The sequence below is a fragment of the Leptonychotes weddellii genome, chromosome 9 (genome assembly GCF_054177405.1).
Source record: "Leptonychotes weddellii isolate Sample4059 chromosome 9, ASM5417740v2, whole genome shotgun sequence".
Classification (NCBI taxonomy): domain Eukaryota; kingdom Metazoa; phylum Chordata; class Mammalia; order Carnivora; family Phocidae; genus Leptonychotes; species Leptonychotes weddellii.
In genome coordinates this window covers 102,663,803-102,683,027 of record NC_138377.1, presented here as the reverse complement: position 1 = coordinate 102,683,027, position 19,225 = coordinate 102,663,803, and the positions used below count along the sequence as shown (strand labels likewise).

Below are 19,225 nucleotides of genomic sequence, written 5' to 3'. Positions count from 1 at the left end.
CTAAGTGAGAGAAGCCAGTCACAAAGGTCACATATCGTATGATCCCACTTGCATGAAATGTCCAAAAATATGTAAATCCCTAGAGACAGAAAGTAGATCAGTGGTTGCTGGAGAATGGGGGGAATGGAAATGGAGAGTGACTGCTGTTTAGGATGATAAACATGTTCTGGAATTAGATACTGGTGATCGTTGTAAAATTCTGTGAATATACTAAAACTCATGGAATTGAACCCTCTGAATCTTATGGTATGTAAATTATATCTCAACAAAGCAAATCAATAATACATTCCTAGAAACGACCGTAAATTCAGTTTCTAGTCACATCCTTCCATTCCTCTGTGCCCTTACCATCACCAAGGATGGAGGGGCTCGGTATTAACTGCACTCTTCCTGTGATGATGAGGCCTGTTTCCCAAAGCCACCCCAGCCCGATTTTGCCTCAACTAATGTGAGAAGCCAGAGCCATAGTTTATTTACAACATGACAGAAATAGGCTTTATAACAAACCTTATTTTCCACTTGCTGACCCAGACCTTTCAGAGATGAAGTGTGATGGAGAAGGTTAGAAGCAGTGAACTGTGTGCCAGCGTCTTATCATCCTTGCTTGACTACTGTGACAGTCGCCTGTTATCACTGTCTCCAGTTTTGCCTCCCACACCACACTGGTCATTACAGAGATTTTTTTTTCTTTTTCTTTCTTTCTTTTTTTAACACCAAAGCTGATCATGGCAGTCCTCTACTTAAAAAATATGTCCTTGAGAATTTGGACTTGATCCAGAGGACACAATTTTCTTGGCTCAAGCACAAAAAGCAAGCCTTTCATGACCCAGCCCTGGCTGTACCTGTTTTTCTTGGAGCATTTCATCTTGCATCTGAAGTCAGAACTACCAACCTGTTTGCAGTGTCTTTAGCACTCTTAGCTACTTCACGTTCTCTATCTCTGCTCAGGCTAACCCTCTTCCAGGAATGGTTTCCCGCTCCTCTCCTCTTTGAACATTCTGCCTCTGAGGAGTGTTTCGTATTCCACTCCCCAAAATTGGCCTCTTTTTCCTTGAGACCTCATATATATGTTGTGAACATTTCTCTCCGACTACTGACTACCCTTGATTTGTGTCCCTATCGAAATTCCCTACTACTGTCACTCATTGAGGGCAGACATTGCGTCTCATTTGTATACCCAGGAACAAGCAAAGAGTCTGGCTGAGGGGAATGGAAGGAAAGAAGGAAAAAACAAAGGAAGAAAACAAAAGGAAGGAAGTATTAATGTATAAATGGAAAAACTAGAAACACGAACTTATTCTTGGCCTTTCCAATGTGGTCCCTAGAAGAGGCTTTCTGGGGGCGCCTGGGTGGCTCAGTCGTTAAGCGTCTGCCTTCGGCTCAGGTCATGATCTCAGGGTCCTGGGATCGAGCCCCGCATCGGGCTCCCTGCTTCTGCCTCTCCCACTCCCCCTGCTTGTGTTCCCTCTCTCGCTGTGTCTCTCTCTGTCAAATAAATAAATAAAATCTTAAAAAAAAAAAAAAAAGAAGAAGAAGAAGAAGAGGCTTTCTGGGTGTCATTTTCCACCCATTTTTCCAAATTAGAACAAACAAAAATAATCATGGACGTGGAAGGAACAGATTCCCAAAGTGCTTTTTTAAAAAATTACCTCAGAACTGGCAAGTGAGACAAAGTCTATCACTGTCAGCAGCTCTTTAGTGCTTATCAGAGGAGGTGGAAGAGGGCTAATCATGCCACTTTCTTCCACCCATAAAGTCCAAACTCCTCAGCAAGTTGGTCAAGCCTCTCAGTCTTATCTACCATTACTTCTCATAACTCCCCCACAGAAACACTTGCTTCCTGTTCTTTTAATATGCTCCATATTTTTATTTCTACCTCTCTGCTTTAGTAAAGGTGTTGTGTCGTAAGCCCAGCTCAGATGGCCCTTCTCCACAGAAGACTCCCTACTCCCCACGTCCAAATTGGGAACCATCACTTCTTCCTCTGTGCTCTCTTAGCACTTTTGCTCTATTACAGCATTTTCAGCCTTTTATAATGTGTGTACGTATTTTTCTTACACGTCCTCAGAACCTGGCACAGTGTGAGACACGCAGCAGTTGGGCAGTAAGCGGCTGCAAGACTGAAGGACACAGAGTCAGAAGAGTTGCTCATCATTCCAAAATGAAAATGGACAGCCAAGGCAGCAAGGAAATAAAGACAATTAATAGTGGCTTCTCTTCCCAAACAGCAGGATATCATCTCCTGGGAGCTATGGAGATTTCCACACGGGAATCAGAAACGTTGGAATTTTAGATGAAACCAGGAGCATTCCACAGCCCATGCAAACAGGTCAAGCCATTCTCCCACATCTAAACGTGTTTTGTGTTCTTATTTTTTTCCTCAAGAAAGACAAGTTCTCCTAACTGAATTCCAATCATCAGGGTCAATGTTTTAAAAGCTTGGTATCTTGGCTGTTTTTATTTTAAACTTTTAATCCCGTACATTCCTCTCAAGCCTCTGGGACCAGACACTAAGCTCAGCTTTCAGCAGTCCTGATATAACATCACATACTCTACATTTTTGTGGCATACCAGCTCTCTAAACAGAAAAAAAAAAAAAAAAGAGATTGTGTTCTAAATCTTGCCTTGCTATAGACTAAAAAAGTTCTTTTGGACAAATATGTTTAACTAAACCACATTCAAACCTTACTTTCCCCTCTTTTTGAGCTTCCTTACTCCATCTCTTTACTCTCTCCCAACTTAAAAATGTCTTTGGACTAACAGAGAAGCCCCTATGTCATGTTCTGAAAAGCAAATGATGAAAGATGGATTAAAAGGGAATAATTTAATGACACTCTGAAGAAGCCAAAGGGTGTTTAAAACTCCTCAGGAAGGAAAATGATTGATATAGGACTCTTAAGACTTACAAGATTAGTATGAAAAGTAGAAAGGAAGTAAGAAAAATATTATTTCTAAAGATCAACATTTTGTTTATTTATTTATTAAGATTTATTTATTTATTTTAGAGAGAGGGGAGAGAGAGAGCGAGCTAGTACAAGCAGGAGGGGGAGAGGGAGAGAATCTCCAGCAGACACCCTGCTGAGCACAGAGCCTGACACAGGGCTTGATCCCAGGACCCTGAGGTCATGACCTGAACTGAAATTAAGAGTTGGACGCTTAACTGACTGAGCCACCCAGGCACCCCAAGATCAACATTTTAAAGATGATCACATATTGAAAAACTCAAAACAATAACTCCATGGTTAGAGAGCACCGCTGAAAGGCAGTACCACTGAAGACACACCAGGGACAGGCCACAGCATGTGTCTGCTTAGGACCTGACAATCATCACAGTCTTGGGGTGCTAGTGAGTAAAGGCACTTAATGACGACACATTTGGACGGGAGCAGAATGCTAAGGAGCATAATTAACTCTTCATTCCCTAAAGACAGGAATGTCATGGGCTCCTACCTAGTTGGTCTCTCTGCCTCCAATTATCTTGTAGTAGCTCCCAGAACAATCTTTTAAAAATCTTGATCATGTCCTTTTATTCAAAAATTTTCAGTTGCTCTCCATTTCCTATAGGTAAAAGATATACTCACTGTGACGTATACATACCATTTATTATCTAGCCTCACTTTTCCACTCTGTCTCATCACCCCTACTCTGCCCCCTTTCACTCTGTACTTAAGCTACCCTGAGTAATTACCTGTGGTTAATTGAACACTCACTGCTCTCTTAAGCTTTAGGCCTTATACATACTTTCCTTCTACCTGGAATGTTCTCCCTTGCTTGTCAATCTGGCAAACAACTACCCTTCTTTCAAGCTCTCCTCAAACCCTAAGTGACCCTCTCCTAGACTCCTCCGGGCAGAGGCTTTCATTCAACCTTTAAATATCTGCATCACAGCAACTAGCACACAGGCTCCTAAGAGTCCAGCCCATGTCTGTCTTTCCCAAAGGCCAAGGGTCCTTGAAGACAGCACTGCTATTTCCAGCACCAGGAGATAGTTGGTGTTCGACAAATGTTTGCTGAATGAACATATTAAAGTTCAAATAAGTGGAACATATTTTTCTACTTAAATTGTAATCTCACCCCTAATTTTTTTCCAGGGCTCATGACAAGTAATATAGATGAGAATAGGAAAAGAGAGGACAAAGGAAGAGACATTCATCTCCAAACTGGGAAATATGCATGGTAGTTTATAAATATAGATGTCACATACCACTGTGCACCAGCCTTGTCAAGTGACTAGGCCACTCACTGGCTAAACCTAGCACTCATTATATCATTTCGTTGCAGCTTAGGAAGAAGGGTCCCACCACAGTCAAATGGAAGCACCAACTGGCAAACCCCAGGGGATATAACTTCATGCCAAATGATAAAATGAAGCTGACCTCCAAAGACCACTTTGGGCCTACCCTCAAATAAAGAGATACACTGACCACTTTAAAGAATGTCAGTGGTGTAGCAGCTGACAGACTCAATTTTTGTAGAATGTCATTTGAAAACCTCTCCAAGAACAGAGATTATTTATTTGGGGGTAAGTTATCTATGTAATTTGAATTCTGTACTCCCCCAACTAATGCTAGTATATGGGAAACTATTTTTAAGTGCAAATGCAGCTAAGTTAAAAGATAGGGACACAGTGTATGATTTCTTTTAAAATAGAAATAATTATATTTTTAGGAAGTACAACAAATGCTCAAACACATGTTCAAAGTGGTCAATCTCAGTTTTTTTTTTTCTTTAAGATCCAGATAATCTAAAAATGTGCAATTCTTTAATCTTTGGTTCAAATCATTAACTTTGACTTCTGTAGAATAATACCTGGCCCATAGAAGTTCCTCAATAATTATTTGTTGAGTAAATGAACTAATAGTAATGTATCCTTCAGAATGATTTTTTAAAGCTTCTATTTATGATGACATTATTCTATAATTACAACATCAAGGCCAGCAATGTAATGACACTCTTTTAAATACACTCACCCCTTAACATTTTTAAATAGATTTTATTTTTAAGTAATCTCCATACCCAACATGGGGTTCAAATTCACAATCCCAAGATCAAGAGTTGCATGCTCCACTGACTGAGTCAGCCAGGTGCCCCAAACCCCTTAACATTTCACACTGATGATCAACACAATGCCAAAGGAAGTTCTGGAGACAGAAGACTTTCAGGTGTTTTCTTTCAGTGTTTGACGGGTACAGCCTTAAGGAGATGCTCTAGATAAGTAAGATAAGAAATGTGGAGGGGCACCTGGCTGGCTGGCTCAGTCAGTAGAGTGTGCAACTCTTGATCTTGGGGTTGGAAGTTCCAGCCCCAAGTTAGATATGAAGATTACTTAAAAAAAAAAAAAGTAATCTTGGGGCCCCTGGGTGGCACAGTTGGTTAAGTGTCCAATTCTTGGTTCCGGCTCAGGTCATGATCTCAGGATCATGAGATCAAGCCCGGTGACAGGCTCCGAGCTCAGCAAGGAGTCTGCTAAAGTTTCTCTCTCCCTCTTCCTCTGCCCTTCCCTGCGCTTGCTCTCTTTCTCTTTCTCTATCTAAAATAAATAAATAAATCTTAAAAGAAAAAAGTAATCTTGTGGAGCTATGTAGAAGGAAGCTGAGGTCTGGCTTATATAATTCCTTCCTTAGGAAACCTCTGGATTAAGCCTCATACAGGCATACCTCACTTAATTGCACTTTGCAGATATTGTGTTGTTTTTTTTAAATAAACTGAAGGTTTATGGCAACGTCTTATCTAGCAAGTCTATCGGTGCCATTTTTCTAACAGCATTTGCTCACTTTGTGTCTCTGTGTCACGTTTTAGTTATTCTTGCAATTTTTCAAACTTTTTCTTATTATTATATCTGTCATGGTGATCTGTGATGAGTGATATCAGCAGTTTTGTTACTGCTGTAATTTTGGGGGGCACCACAAACCACACCCATATAAAATAGCAAACTTAATCGATAAATGTGTTCTGACTGCCCCACCGACCAGCTGTTCCCTTGTCTTTCTCCCTCTCCTTGGGTCTCCCTATTCCCTGAGACACAACACTATTGAAATTAGGCCAATTAGTAACTTTAAACTGGCCTCTACGTGAAAGGAAGAGTTGCACATCTCTCATTTTAAATCAAAAGCTAGAGGGGCTCCTAGGTGGCTCAGTCAGTTAAGCATCTGACTCTTGGTTTCAGCTCAGGTCATGATCTCAGGGTCCTGGTATTGAGCCCTGTGTTGGGCTACATGCTCAGTGGGGAGTCTACATGAGGATTCTCTCCCCTCTCTCTGCCCCTCTCCCTGTTTGTGCTCTCTCTCTGAAATAAATAAATAACTAAATCTTTTTTAAAAAACCAAAAGCTAGAAATAATTAAGCCTACTGAGGAAGGTATATTGAAAACTGAGGTAGGCTGAAAGCTAGACCTCTTACACCAGTTAGCCAAGATGTGAAGGCAAAGGAAAAGTTCTTGAAGGAAATTAAAAGTGCCACTCCAGTGAACACACAAATGACAAGAAAGTGGAACCATCTTATTTCTGATACAAAGAAAGTTTTAGTGGTCTGAAAAAAAGACCAAATCAGCCACAACATTCCCTTCAACCAAGGACTAATTCAGAGCAAAGCCCTAACTCTTTTCAATTCTATGAAGGCTAAGAGGTGAGGAAGCTGCAGAAGAAAAGTTGGAAGCTAGCAGAGGTTGGTTCATGAGGTTTAAGAAAAGAAGCCATCTCCATAACATGAAAATGTGAGGTGAAAAAGCAAGTGTTGATGTAGAACCTGCAGTATGTTATCTAGACAATCTAGCTAAGATAATTAATGAAGGTGGCTACAGTAAACAACCAGATTTTCAATGTAGATGAAACAGTCTTAGAGTAGAAGAAAATGCAATCTCAGACTTTCATAGCTAGAGAGGAGAAGTCAATGGGTGCCTCAATGCTTGCAAGGGGAGGCTGACTCTCTTGTTAGGGGCTAATGCAGCTGGTGACTGTAAGCCGGAGCCAGTGCTCATTCACCAGTCCAAAAACCCTAACGCCCTTAAGAATTAAGCTAAATTACCTCTGCCTGTGTTCTCTAAATGGAACAGCAAAGCCTGGATGACGGCATATCTGTTTATAATATGTTACTGAATATTTTAAGCCTGCTGTTTTGATCTACTGCTCAGGAAAAAAGAAATTCCTCTCAAAATATTACTACTTGTTGACAATGTACCTGGTCACCCAAGAGTTCTAATGGAGGTGTACGAGATTAATGTTGTTTTCATGTGTGCTAAAACAACAACCGTTCTGCAAGCCATGGATCAAGGAGTCATTTTGACTTTCAAGTCTTGTTATTTAAGAAATACATTTTGCAAGGCTACAGCTGCCATAGATAGTGATTCCCCTATGGATCTGGACAAAGTCAACTGAAAACCTTCTGGAAAGGATTTACTTTTCTGGATGCCATTAAGAACATTTCTGATTTGGGCGCCTGGGTGGCTCAGTCGGTTAAGCGTCTGCCTTTGGCTCAGGTCATGATCCCAGAGTTCCTGGATCGAGCTCCACATGGGGCTCCCTGCTCAGCGGGGAGTCTGCTTCTCCCTCTGCCCCTCACCCTGCTCGTGCTCTCTCTCTCTCTCTCATAAATAAAATTATTAAAAAAAAAAAAACATTTCTGATTCAAGGGAAGAGGTCAAAATACCAACATTAACAGGAGTTTGGAAGAAGTGGATTCCAGTCCACATGGAGGTCTTTGAGGGGTTCCAGACTTGCATGAAGAGAACTGGAATTAGAAGTGGAGCCTGAAGGGGCATCTGGGTGGCTTAGTAGGTAAAGTGTCCAATTCTTGGTTTCAGCTCAGGTTGTGATCTCAGGGTCATGGATCGAGCCCCACATCAGGCTCTCCACTCAGCAGGGAGTCTGCTTGAGATTCTCTCCTTCTGCTCCTCCCCCCATTCGTGCCTGTTCTTGCTCTCTCTTTAGTAAATAAATAAATCTTAAAAAAAAAAAAAAGAAGTGGAGCCTGAAGATGGGACTGAACTGATGCAATCTCATGATAGAACTTTTAACAGATGAGGAGTTGCTTCTTAGGGGTGAGCAAAGAATATCGTTTCTTGAGATGGAAACTGCTCCTGGTGAAGATGCTGTGCAGATTGTTGAAATGACAACAAAGGATTTGAATATGACATACAGTTAGTTGAAAAAGCAGAGGCAGGGTTTGAGAAAATCGGCTCCAGTTCTGGAAGTTCTACTGTGGGTAAAATGCCATCAAACAGCATCACATGCTACAGAGAAGTTGTTGGTGAAAAGAAGAGTCAATTGATGCAGCAAACTGCACTGTTGACTTATTTTAAGAAATTGCCACAGCCACCCTAGCCTTCAGACCCTGATCAGTCAGCAGCCAGCATCATCTAGGCAAGACCCTCTACCAGTAAAAGGATTAAGAGTCACTGAAAGCTTAGCATTTTTTAGCAGTAAAGTATCTCTTAATTAAGATATGTATATTGTCTTTTAGATATAATGCTATTGCACATTTAACAGACTACAGTATAGTGATAAACATAAATTGTACATGCACTGGGAAACCAAAAAATTAATTTGATTTGCTTTATGGTAGTATTTGCTTTACTGTGGAGGTCTGGAACCGAACCCGCAACATCTCTGGGGTATGCCTGGATTAGAATAAAAAACCCAGCCGATTAATGGAACACATAAACTGGGATCTGAAATTTTCCTATATGAATTTTCCTGAGGGCTTAACTTCCCTAATCTGGGAATCTTATAAAGTCAAATGTGAAAGTCACTTTGGCTAACTCATTCAAACATGTTCTTAGTACCTACCGCATGTTTTAGATAATGTGCTAGGTTGTAGGCACACAGAAAGAGAGGAAAGCCAAGAATCTGCAAATGGAGACTTGATAGATATTTCCAAAAAGTAACATCAAGAGTACTCAGTTACAAAGTGAATGAAGGAGAGCTAAAGTCACCGACTTATTTCTAACACAGTAAAAGTTATTACAAGCTCCTGATTTTAGCAGGCTGATAAAGTAGTCAGGTGTGCCACATAAAAAACTAGCAATATTTCTTCTAGACATCTTGAGATAGACATAGAAATGTGGGGAAAATGCTGAAGATCTGATTGAAAAAACATTCTATCACTTCTTTGGGAAGTCATTTTGGGTGGCTGATACCCTGCTAAATTCAGTTTGGGGTTGATTAAGATGTTCTCGATCAGGGTTTGTTCAGTGACCTCAAATCACCATCACCCAGAGTAAAATCATCATTTTTCAAGTTGCATAAAGACCAATATAATTTTTGTGCCCATAGTAGACAATACAAATCCCTCAAATAACCGATTCTTTAAAGCAGTGCTGTCCAACAGAACTCTCTGTGACAACAGAAATGTTCTATATATGCATGTCCAATGCAGTAGTTACTAGCCACCTGGGGCTACTGAGCACTTGAAATGTTGCTAGTGAGACTAAGACACTGAATTTTTATTTATACTCTAATGAATTTAAATGTAAATAGCCAGCTGTGGCTAGTGGGTACTGACTGTATAGGATAGTGCAGCTCTAGAATCTAATAATGAACCCAGTTTAAACAAAATACAGTTTGCTTTATTTGTGTTAAGGAGAAGAAAAAAGCCACTTGAATTAACCCTGGAGAATGATCTCTAGGGTAAAAAGAAATGGTTTTAGGGTATGGTTTTCATAAGTCAGTAGCTTTTTGAGGGAATGGTTGAATCATGACAGCTTTTGTTATACCACAGTGGAGTAATGATGCTGTTATCAAGGGTAGAAGTCTAACGGGAGGTTCTGCAGTTGGGTAATCAAGGCCTATTCCAACTGAGTTTTTTTTTCTTTTAACTTACTAGTTTTCAGAACTATCTAAGAAGGGTGGGAACTACAAAACAAATCCAAACTATGTCCCTTTGTTTTGCTATAAGTAGCAGACCTTGGGGTCCTATATCCTGTATCATATTCACAACTTCAGTCTTTAGTTGTGCAGGCAACCCACAACTTTTTGAATTTATATTTTTTTGTTCTGCTTATTCAACATTTCTTTTCTTTTTTTCTTTTTTTTAAGATTTGAGAGAGAGAGAGTGCGCACATGCGCATGAGCAGGAGGAGCAGAGGGAGAGGGACAAGCAGACTCCACGCTGAGCACGGAGCCTGACGCAGGACTCCATCCCACGACCCTGAGATCATGACTGGAGCCGAAACCAAGGGCTGCACACTTAACCAACTGAGCCACCCAGGCGCCCCTCAACATTTCTAATAAACATTTTAAATTATTTCCACTTTATTCTATATTTTCTGGCTAACACATCAAACATATTTGAAGGAGCAAATCTTTGGGAAGAAATAAAGGAACTTCATAATTATCAAGCACTTCTATATACCAAGTTCTTCTTTTACCATCAGCCCTACAAAGCAGATGTTACTATTCCCTCATTACAGAAGAGGAAATTGAAGCTCAGGCATGCTAAATAGCTGAACTACAATCATACAGGTGGACAATGACATAGCTACCATATGAACCAAAATCTGGTTGATCCCTCAAACTTATGTTTTTTTCCTACTATATTACACTACCTCCTACATTCACTTTACAATGTAATTTTCAGAAATAAATTCCACAGTAAAAATAATGGTAATCCTTAACTTTCTTCCCTCAATTTCTTCCACTGGTCTGTCCATCCATTCTCTGCCTCACTTGATAAAGAAAGAGAAGAAAGAAAAAAAGAAAAGGAAGAAAAGAAAGAAAGAAAGAAAAGAAAAAGAAAAAACAAGAAAGAATGTGGTATTTATAGAACGGTTTTAGACTATTTAAAAGAATCTAAAGCTATTACATTAACAAGTATTGTTTCCTTTCAGGTTTTAAACATACAGATTTTTAAATAATAAGCTCCCAGGACTTTAAATCACAAGAAATTACCCAAAGGGATAGTTTAAAATTTCCTGCAAATGATTTATTGAAAAAGGTAATTTCCAAAAGCCATCTAAAATACCTGTTTTACTAGGAAAAAAACAAGAACAAAACAAAAAATTAAAAACCCCTCAGTTGTAGAACTCTTGGCATCAACCCTATTACTTAGTTTTTATTTTATTCACATAGTAAAACCTTCCCAAAGAAGCAACTAACCAGGTGTCATACCCTATGCAATCAAGTACAGCCACATAAGCACTTAAGGAAAACAAGGCAACATTTTATGAGCATCACATACTTTTAAGAGTAAAGCAATAGGTAGAAAAAGAGCTATTTTTCTGATGGGGCATCTATAACATAGTATATTTTTTGTGTTCTAAGTAATCGTAATCTTTTGAAAAAAGTCTTAAATTTTGTGTCTCAATGCAGATGACTTAAAAAAAATGGGAGACAGCTCCAGTCCTTCAGTATTTTACAAGAATTTAGGGGTTATGATCATTATAGTCATGGTTAAGACTGACAGGGTTCCAATCTTGGTGCAATCCTTACTGGTTCTGTGACTTTGGGCAAGGCACTCTGACTCACTTTCCTCATCTGATAAATGGGGATAAAAATTCCTAAGGTTGTTGGGAGGATTAAATGAGTTAATATTATGGGAGGCCTTAGAATATTCATGGAAGTAATGCTCTATTTTTTCTAATTATCTACATAACTGAGAAGATAAATATGATAAAATAATTAACTGATGTTGGCTGATGGTTTTTTTGAAGGAGTTTTTTAAATTTTTAAGTAATCTCTACACTCAACGTGGGGTTTGAACTTACAACCCCAAGATCAAGAGTTGCATGCTCTACTGACTGAGCCAGGTAGGCACCCCAGCTGATGGATATTTTTTAAAGAGATGCCATAAGATGCCATATAATCAGTAATAATTAGTGATATATTTTACGGAGGACATCACAAAAGAAATGTTGGTGCAATAAGAATGTCTGAAAGATATGCTGATATATTATGCTGAGAGTATATTATAGTAAATAAGCAATAGTTTTTGCATCTTATAAGATGCTTCATAAAATATAAAAGAATGGGAGAAGTTGAGTAAGCTGTTTGACTATAATTCCAACTGGAAAATGGTATCCAAGATGGTTGCTTGGGTAAACTGTAGTATGGTCTCCCCAACACACAGATCACATAAGGCTTCTAGAACTTAGAATGGAAGTCTTTTCCTTACAGGATGTATTTTCAACTGCATGTGGATTGTTATGATGAGTTTCCCAAAAGAACATATTAGAGCATTTCTCCTACAGTATTACTTCAACCTTTTTGCCTTCTTAGGGACTCCTTTATTTCCAAGTACACTAGCTGATCTTAGAATAATTTTTCCTTACTATAACTCGATGAAGGGAAAAGACAAAAAAGAGATGAGAAATGAGGCAGAAGAATGCTTTGATATTATATGCCACTGACTTCCAAACAGGTGTTAAGAGTTGGTCAGAGTTCATAAGGATTTTGTTAGTGCTGTGCATGTGGTAGTCCAACTCATGCTACTCACCTCTCTCCTGACTTCATGGGAGAACGGCAATGAGAAATCCTTATCTAGCCCAAGGCTTTGTTTTTCAGAAGAAAACTATGAGACACTCAAGGAAGGAAGATAGATGGAAAGTCACTGGGTACTCAAGGAAGGAGAGTGAAGATGACTGGAAAACTGAAGAGTCTTTGCACTGGCAGACACCTTAGAGGTAACTTGATCCTGCCCTCTTTGTACTGTAGGATTCCTTTTCACTGCATCTCTGAGAGATGGCCCTTCAGCCTGTGCCTAAACACCACAATAAATGAGATCTTACTTCTTTGAGTCTGCTTGCTCCAAGCCAGAAATCTGAGATATATCATAGATTTTCACATCAAATTAACTACTAAGCCTTATGTATTTTGCCTCTTAAATTTGTTTACTGCTCCCCCTCCCACTATCTTAGTTGAGGCCTTTCTCATCTCCCTACATGGTCCTGCCAAAGTATCCAACTACCAGATTTCAGGCTACCAAATACTTCACCTCTAATCCATCCTCTCGTGGTAGCCTGTAAAGTGGATGTTCTAAAACACAAATCTCAACATTATTCCTCTGCTTAAAACGTTTTGATGGGTTACTATCACAAAGAGCAAAAAAGTCTAAGGTTTTAGCTTGAAATGCATGATTTTGTCTAACTCTTCAGTTCATATTTTAGCAACACTAAATTGTTGTGGTATCCACAGGCACTATGCTGTTTTGCATTTCCATGCTTTCACTCAGGTTGCTGCCTTGGGTTGGAATACTCTTTCTTCCCTCTGTCAACCAGATAAATCAGTTTAGGAATTATCTTCTGGAAGGCATCTTTTGACACCCTGTTGTGTATAATATAAAAAATATTCCATGTGTATATCACTGCATTTATAATACTGAGATCCTCCTGGTGAGTCCCTCAAGCAGGGACCATGTCACACCCTTAGCACATGGCACAGGACTCATGGTAGCAAGTGTTCAATATATATTCCTAGTAAACACCAGGACTTTTTCTGAGGTGAATTAAAAGTTATGGCTCCACACCCAGTGTTGTATGGAAGTGCTGAATCACTATGTTGTACACCTGAAACTTCTATTGTGCTGTATGTTAACTAACTGGAATTAAAAAAAAAAACAACTTAAAAAAGAAAAAAAAGAAAATTTATGGCTCCCGTTGTCCAACTTTTGCTCCACGCAGCAATAAAAACCATCTCTAAAGAGAAATACAGCATTTGGATAGTGCCTAAAAAGGCAAAGTTTAAATACTATTTATATGACATTTTTTACTTACCTAAATTGCTGTAGGTTGCACTACAGGGATTCAGGTCGATAGTATCTGAAACGTCTTCTTTTTCCTCTTCCCTTTCCAGTTCGGGTAGAGGTAACGCTGCTGGGACGGAAGGGCAGCCTCCGTCATCTTGCCTCACAACAACAGATCTTGGATCCCACGGAGAAAAGTCCTCTGTCGCTTCCTGGGTCTTGGGACTGAAACAAATCAGATTGTGGTCACAGTGGCGTTCAAAAGTCTTACTAAAATTTAGATTTATGGAAGACATTTACTTGCCCAAAATGGAAATAACTAGCCCCAGAGTCACAGCAATAAGGCCTAAAATACTTGTCTGAATACAGGGCAGTCCTTCGTATAGACTGATCCTTCTATTTATCTTGATTCATACATACTGAGAATCCAGTTTGGTAGAGGAGGTACAGTAAGCTCAGAAGGAAGCTTGAGAATAAGAAGGTAAGAAGTGAAACTTGTTTAGGCAAGAGGTGATGATGGTAGTGGTGGAGAAGGGTGAATGCTGAACTGGTCAAAGACAAAATACACACGTGCTTAGTAAAGTATTTAGCATACTTACTATACTATAGTACTGTAATATCAAATAATTTACTATATAAACTTTATTTAGTATATAGTATTTACTACATGCTGAAGTATTTAGTAAAGGATCAGGAATAAAGTTGAGATTAGACTAAATAAGGAGGTTAAGCAATTGCTTTAGTAGGTAAACTGAGGCCAGGAAAGTCTTGTTGCCAGGAGGACAGAATCATTAACCTTTGCCTGCATGCACGCAGCAGGTAAAGTGAATGGAAATGAAAGTTCTGCATTCTAGTTAATCTTATCTATTAAAATGAATCTGAAAGATCCTGTTGGCCACATACCATAATGTGGCATCCATACTACTTTGTGCTTCCAATCTTGTTTCACTGCTGCCTGCTCATTTGCTTATAGCTATCTCCTCCAATCTTCCCCACGTCCCATCCCGCCTGAACTGTCAATTCTGCTGCTGTAAGTACAAGGGGATGGAATGGTCATTAAATGTTGGCAGAGAAAACTAGCCTAGTTAGAAAATCTCATGGGCTAGCCAACAAAATAAATTCGAAATCAGGCATCTTTAATGGTTTCTGAAAGTGTTCTTAGACTGTCACACACTCACCAACCCTCCTTCCTAGTTGTTTTCTGTTTTTGTTTATTTATTTGTTTATTTTTAAAGATTTTATTTATTTATTTGACAGAGAGAGAGAGAGCAAGAGCAGGAACACAAGCAGGGGGAGTGGGAGAGGGAAAAGCAGGCTTCCCGCAGAGCAGGGAGCCCGATGTGGGGCTCAATTCCAGGACCCTGGGATCACGACCTGAGCCGAAGGCAGATGCTTAATGACTGAGCCACCCAGGTGCCACAGTTTTTTGTTTTTTTAAATGTGGGCAAAGAGAAAGAAGCAAACATCTTATACTATTACATGTTATTTCTGGATTTTCAATTGGCATGATGACATTTACAAGTTTCTTTAAAAGTGGTACTTTGTTTGATCATGTGTCATCAGAACATATATCACCTGTGGATTTGAGGGTGTAGATCTGAAGAAGGAGTACCTTCTTATCAATCTTTCATTATGGAAATTATGCATGTGTCTGAACAGAAAAATAAGCCTTGAAGTCTGCTGGATATACAACTTCAAAAATACTCTTTCAAAGCTGGCAGAGCCAGAGGTCTCTCTATACTGGGAGTGAGCAATGAGCTGGAGGTTCCTTTCTGGTATCTGGCTCTCGAGGACAGTGGTAAGGTGGAAAGGAACCACTCCACTAGCAGCCAATAGGGTGCTTTATGTAAAGGAGGCCTCACACAGTAAAGCATGCTGCCTCTTAATGGGCTGCCCTAGGTCATCAACCTGAAAGAAGGGCTCCAAAACAAAACTGGTTTCTCATAATATGGAGCATTATAAAATCAAGGTAAGAAAGGGCCTTTACTTCCCTGCATTAGCAAAGACAAAGCAAAGTGACACTTCTGAGACCCTCTCAGACACCACTTAGTGTCAAGACTGTAGATCACTGAGTAGTTTAACAACAAGCTTCAGAAGGAAATTGATCTTTATTGGGCAGAAGTTAATGTAAGCCATTTCTGATTTCAAAGTACAAGTATACATATAAATATATAAATATAAAGTGACATTCTCTTCTTATTTTAATATTTTAAAAAAACTTGTTAATTTGAGAGGTTTCCTAAAATGCTGTTTTTAAGCTCCTAACCTCTGCAAGCTTGCTCTTGCCTTTTCTCTTCCCCCAATCTCCTCATTATTACTAAAAGACAGCTTTCTTTTCCATTATCAAAAGGGATTGGTAAAGATTGGTTCAGAAACCATGACTACCCTCCCTTGTCTGTTTTCCTCCCAAGCAATGGGCTATTTACCATGAGCCTCAGCTATTGTGAAACCCATTGAAAGAGGTGCTATTAAACCATGAGGAATTCCCTGGGCCTGCTCCCCACATACATGAAACACAGCTCTGTGCTCCTAAGGGCTTCTCAAAACAAAATACGGATGCTAAAAAGCAAGAAATGTTGAAGACTCACCCACTGTACTCACTCATACAATTCCCCATTAAACGATATTCTACAGGGCCTCCTTCGGTCTGTTAATCATGTTCTGAAGCTCTGATGTACCAGAGATCCCACTGAGCTTAGGAGGACTATAAGTTGGGTAAGATACAAGTTTCGAATTCTGCACCTTAATATCATCTACTGTACCTTGACCTTTACCTTAGGGATTTGGTCTGGGAAATGTGCCAAACTACCTCTGGGAAGCAAAGTGAAAACTAGTTTTATTAACTCTTTCAGGATCAGGGCAGGACAACCTATATTCCACATAAAGATTAGTTTTCATAAGCACATTTTAAATAAGTACACTGGTATGTTAAGTCACCAATTAAAATAATCATCAACTATAAAGAATTATGGAAAGAGAGCTGATGAAAGTAAAATCACAAGGAATTGCAAATGGATGCTAGGATGTTTAATCAGCAGTGACAGCAGAGTCTAAAAGGAAGAACTTTTAAAGAAAAATTCATCAATGATATGTCACGTCTCGATGCTTGAGGGAGGAACAGCTCTTTGTATGATGAAAATGGTAAAAGAGAGATGGGAAAGGGAGAGGATTTGAGAGTTCAAGCTTAGATGTGGGAACATGCTATGGCTAAAAAATGAAAAAGAACTGAGAACAGCATCGGAGAAGGTTGACTCAGTCACTATTATCAATAGACAAATTGTCTAGGAAGAAAGAAGGAAGTAAAATCTGACAATTTATCTAAGGCATATTAATTTTTTAAGGGAATATAATTTTTTTTTAAAGAGAGAGAAAGACAGCAAGAGAGGGAACACAAGCAGGGGGAGTGTGAGAGGAAGAAGCAGGCTTCCCGCAGAGCAGAGAGCCCAATGTGGGGCTCGATCCCAGGATCCCGGGATCCTGACCTGAGCCTAAGGCAGACGTTTAACGACTGAGCCACCCAGGCGCCCTGGGAATATAATTTTTGACCTTTGATTTTTGGTGTCATATTTAGATATGAAATCAGAAAACCCTCCCAAATAATAAAATGACACTTTTCAAATACAGACTTTATCTCCTAACAAAGTGATTTACCACCAATATTTCATCGAGAAATGTTTAAGATAATGGAGAAAACACCAAAATGGGAATCTGAGAACCCAGCTCTGATTCCCTATTCTTTGATCATCTGTACAAACTAGAGGACAGCATCAGGAAGGAGATCATGAACAAAATGAAAATTTCCCCCTCATCTATGAGACAGAGGGTTAAAAAAAAATCTTTAAAATGAAATTACAAGAAAGCTACTAGAATTTCCAATACACACTATCTTAGCCCATCTTGAAATAACAAATATGACAAGGATAACTAGATTTTTTTCAGGTAAGTACAATTTGATATTCATTGATATTCTGTTTTATAAACAGAACTGTTAACTGATAAATGGCCCACAAAAAAGACCTTATGGCTTCTATTTCTACTAGTTAAATTCATGTTGAAACAATCCCTAGTTCTATGGTGCTCTGTAGAATGTCTACAATAATTATGGCGTTGACATCTAGGTCCTTAATTATCAGATTGGGTCACACCCTGACTTAGCCTGCTATTTTCCTGGACCCTCAGCATTCACTCTGTTTTCATAATGGAAGACAACACAAGTTTGTGTGTACTTCAGACTCTTCAACTGACTTTTTCATTAATGACCAGTTTATAACTGAGATTCAGAATGTCTGACCCAACACTTAAAAAATCATGTCATAATCTCCATGAAGACATCTCATTTTCTGAACGTGGAGAATGAACTTAGGGTGTTCAAAAGAAACTGTAACATTGTTACAGATTTGTCTGTTATACAAACAAATCCCTTGGTAAGGTGATCTCTCATCAGTCTGCAACATTCATACATAATTCAAATCTGCACAAGCAGTCTCCTGTGGGAAGCTTACTTGGCTTACCCAGGTGGTAGGATTAATCATTACACCATCAAATGAAAATGATCTTTTTTTTTTTTCCTGGCAAATTCGTTCAAGACAGATTTTTGTAAAAATTCTGTTAAAAGTCTGAATGTACTTTTTAAAGAGGCAAATTAATTCTGCATTAGAGTCCTTTATGCATCCAAGTATTTCCACAATTTCTGTTCAACTTTATCTTCAAATTCAACCACCTCCACTCAGCTTCAGAAGGGACAGTAAATGAAGTCAAGCTTCTACAGAGGCCATCTGCTTCTTTGGGCAAATGGTATTCTAACTTCCCATTTGCCAGCTCTCTTTGGCAAAACTTTTGTCTCTATTTGCCCAAGAAAGCCAATTAACAAATGTGTGATTTTTAAAACCTCTTTTTACCCCTAAAATTCAGATCAAAGCATATCAGAAACAGCATATCACAGTTCTGTTAACTGGTTTCAGAGCTGCTGATTTCTGGGGTTGCTGGGGATGATGGACTTTTGCAGAAATGGAATACACACCAACACATGAAGAGAGTTCAAAGTTATCAAATCCCACACCTTTAATCTATCAGAAGGAGGAAAAACTCTGTCTCTTTCTGTCCCTGTAACCCCTGCCAATCTGACATTTCATAATCCTATCTTAGTTTCCAGGTCATCAACTTGATTTTGCTACATTTTCCAATTACTGGCATTCTCAGGTAGAAAAGTGTTGTGTCCAATGATCACTATCTTAGTGTCTCCAATTTTCCACTAAGCCTTCTGTAGTCTTTCACTAAAAACTTCAAACTTCTTCTCCTGAACTGAGATTAACCTTTCACTGAGATCTGATGAGTTCTTCCTAATATGTCTAACAGAGGCTGGTCAAACAAAGGTAGCTCTTTTTTTTTTTTTTTTTTAATTTTAATTTTAATTTTTTTTCTTATGTTAATCCCCATACATTACATCATTAGTTTTAGATGAAGTGTTCCATGATTCATTGTTTGTGCATAACACCCAGTGATCCATGCAGAATGTGCCCTCCTCAATACCCACCACCAGGCTAACCCATCCTCC

The 19,225-nt window shown here is 39.1% G+C and overlaps 1 protein-coding gene across 2 annotated transcripts in view; it reads right to left on the bottom strand.

Moving 5' to 3' along the window:
- PEAK1 (pseudopodium enriched atypical kinase 1) overlaps positions 1-19,225 on the bottom strand; it is a 209,313-nt gene that overhangs the window by 37,014 nt on the left and 153,074 nt on the right. For both annotated transcript variants that reach the window (XM_081829595.1, XM_081829596.1), the window contains one exon: positions 13,703-13,896. In XM_081829595.1, coding sequence (XP_081685721.1) covers positions 13,703-13,896 — 194 coding nt within the window. The remainder of the gene's footprint in view (positions 1-13,702; positions 13,897-19,225) is intronic.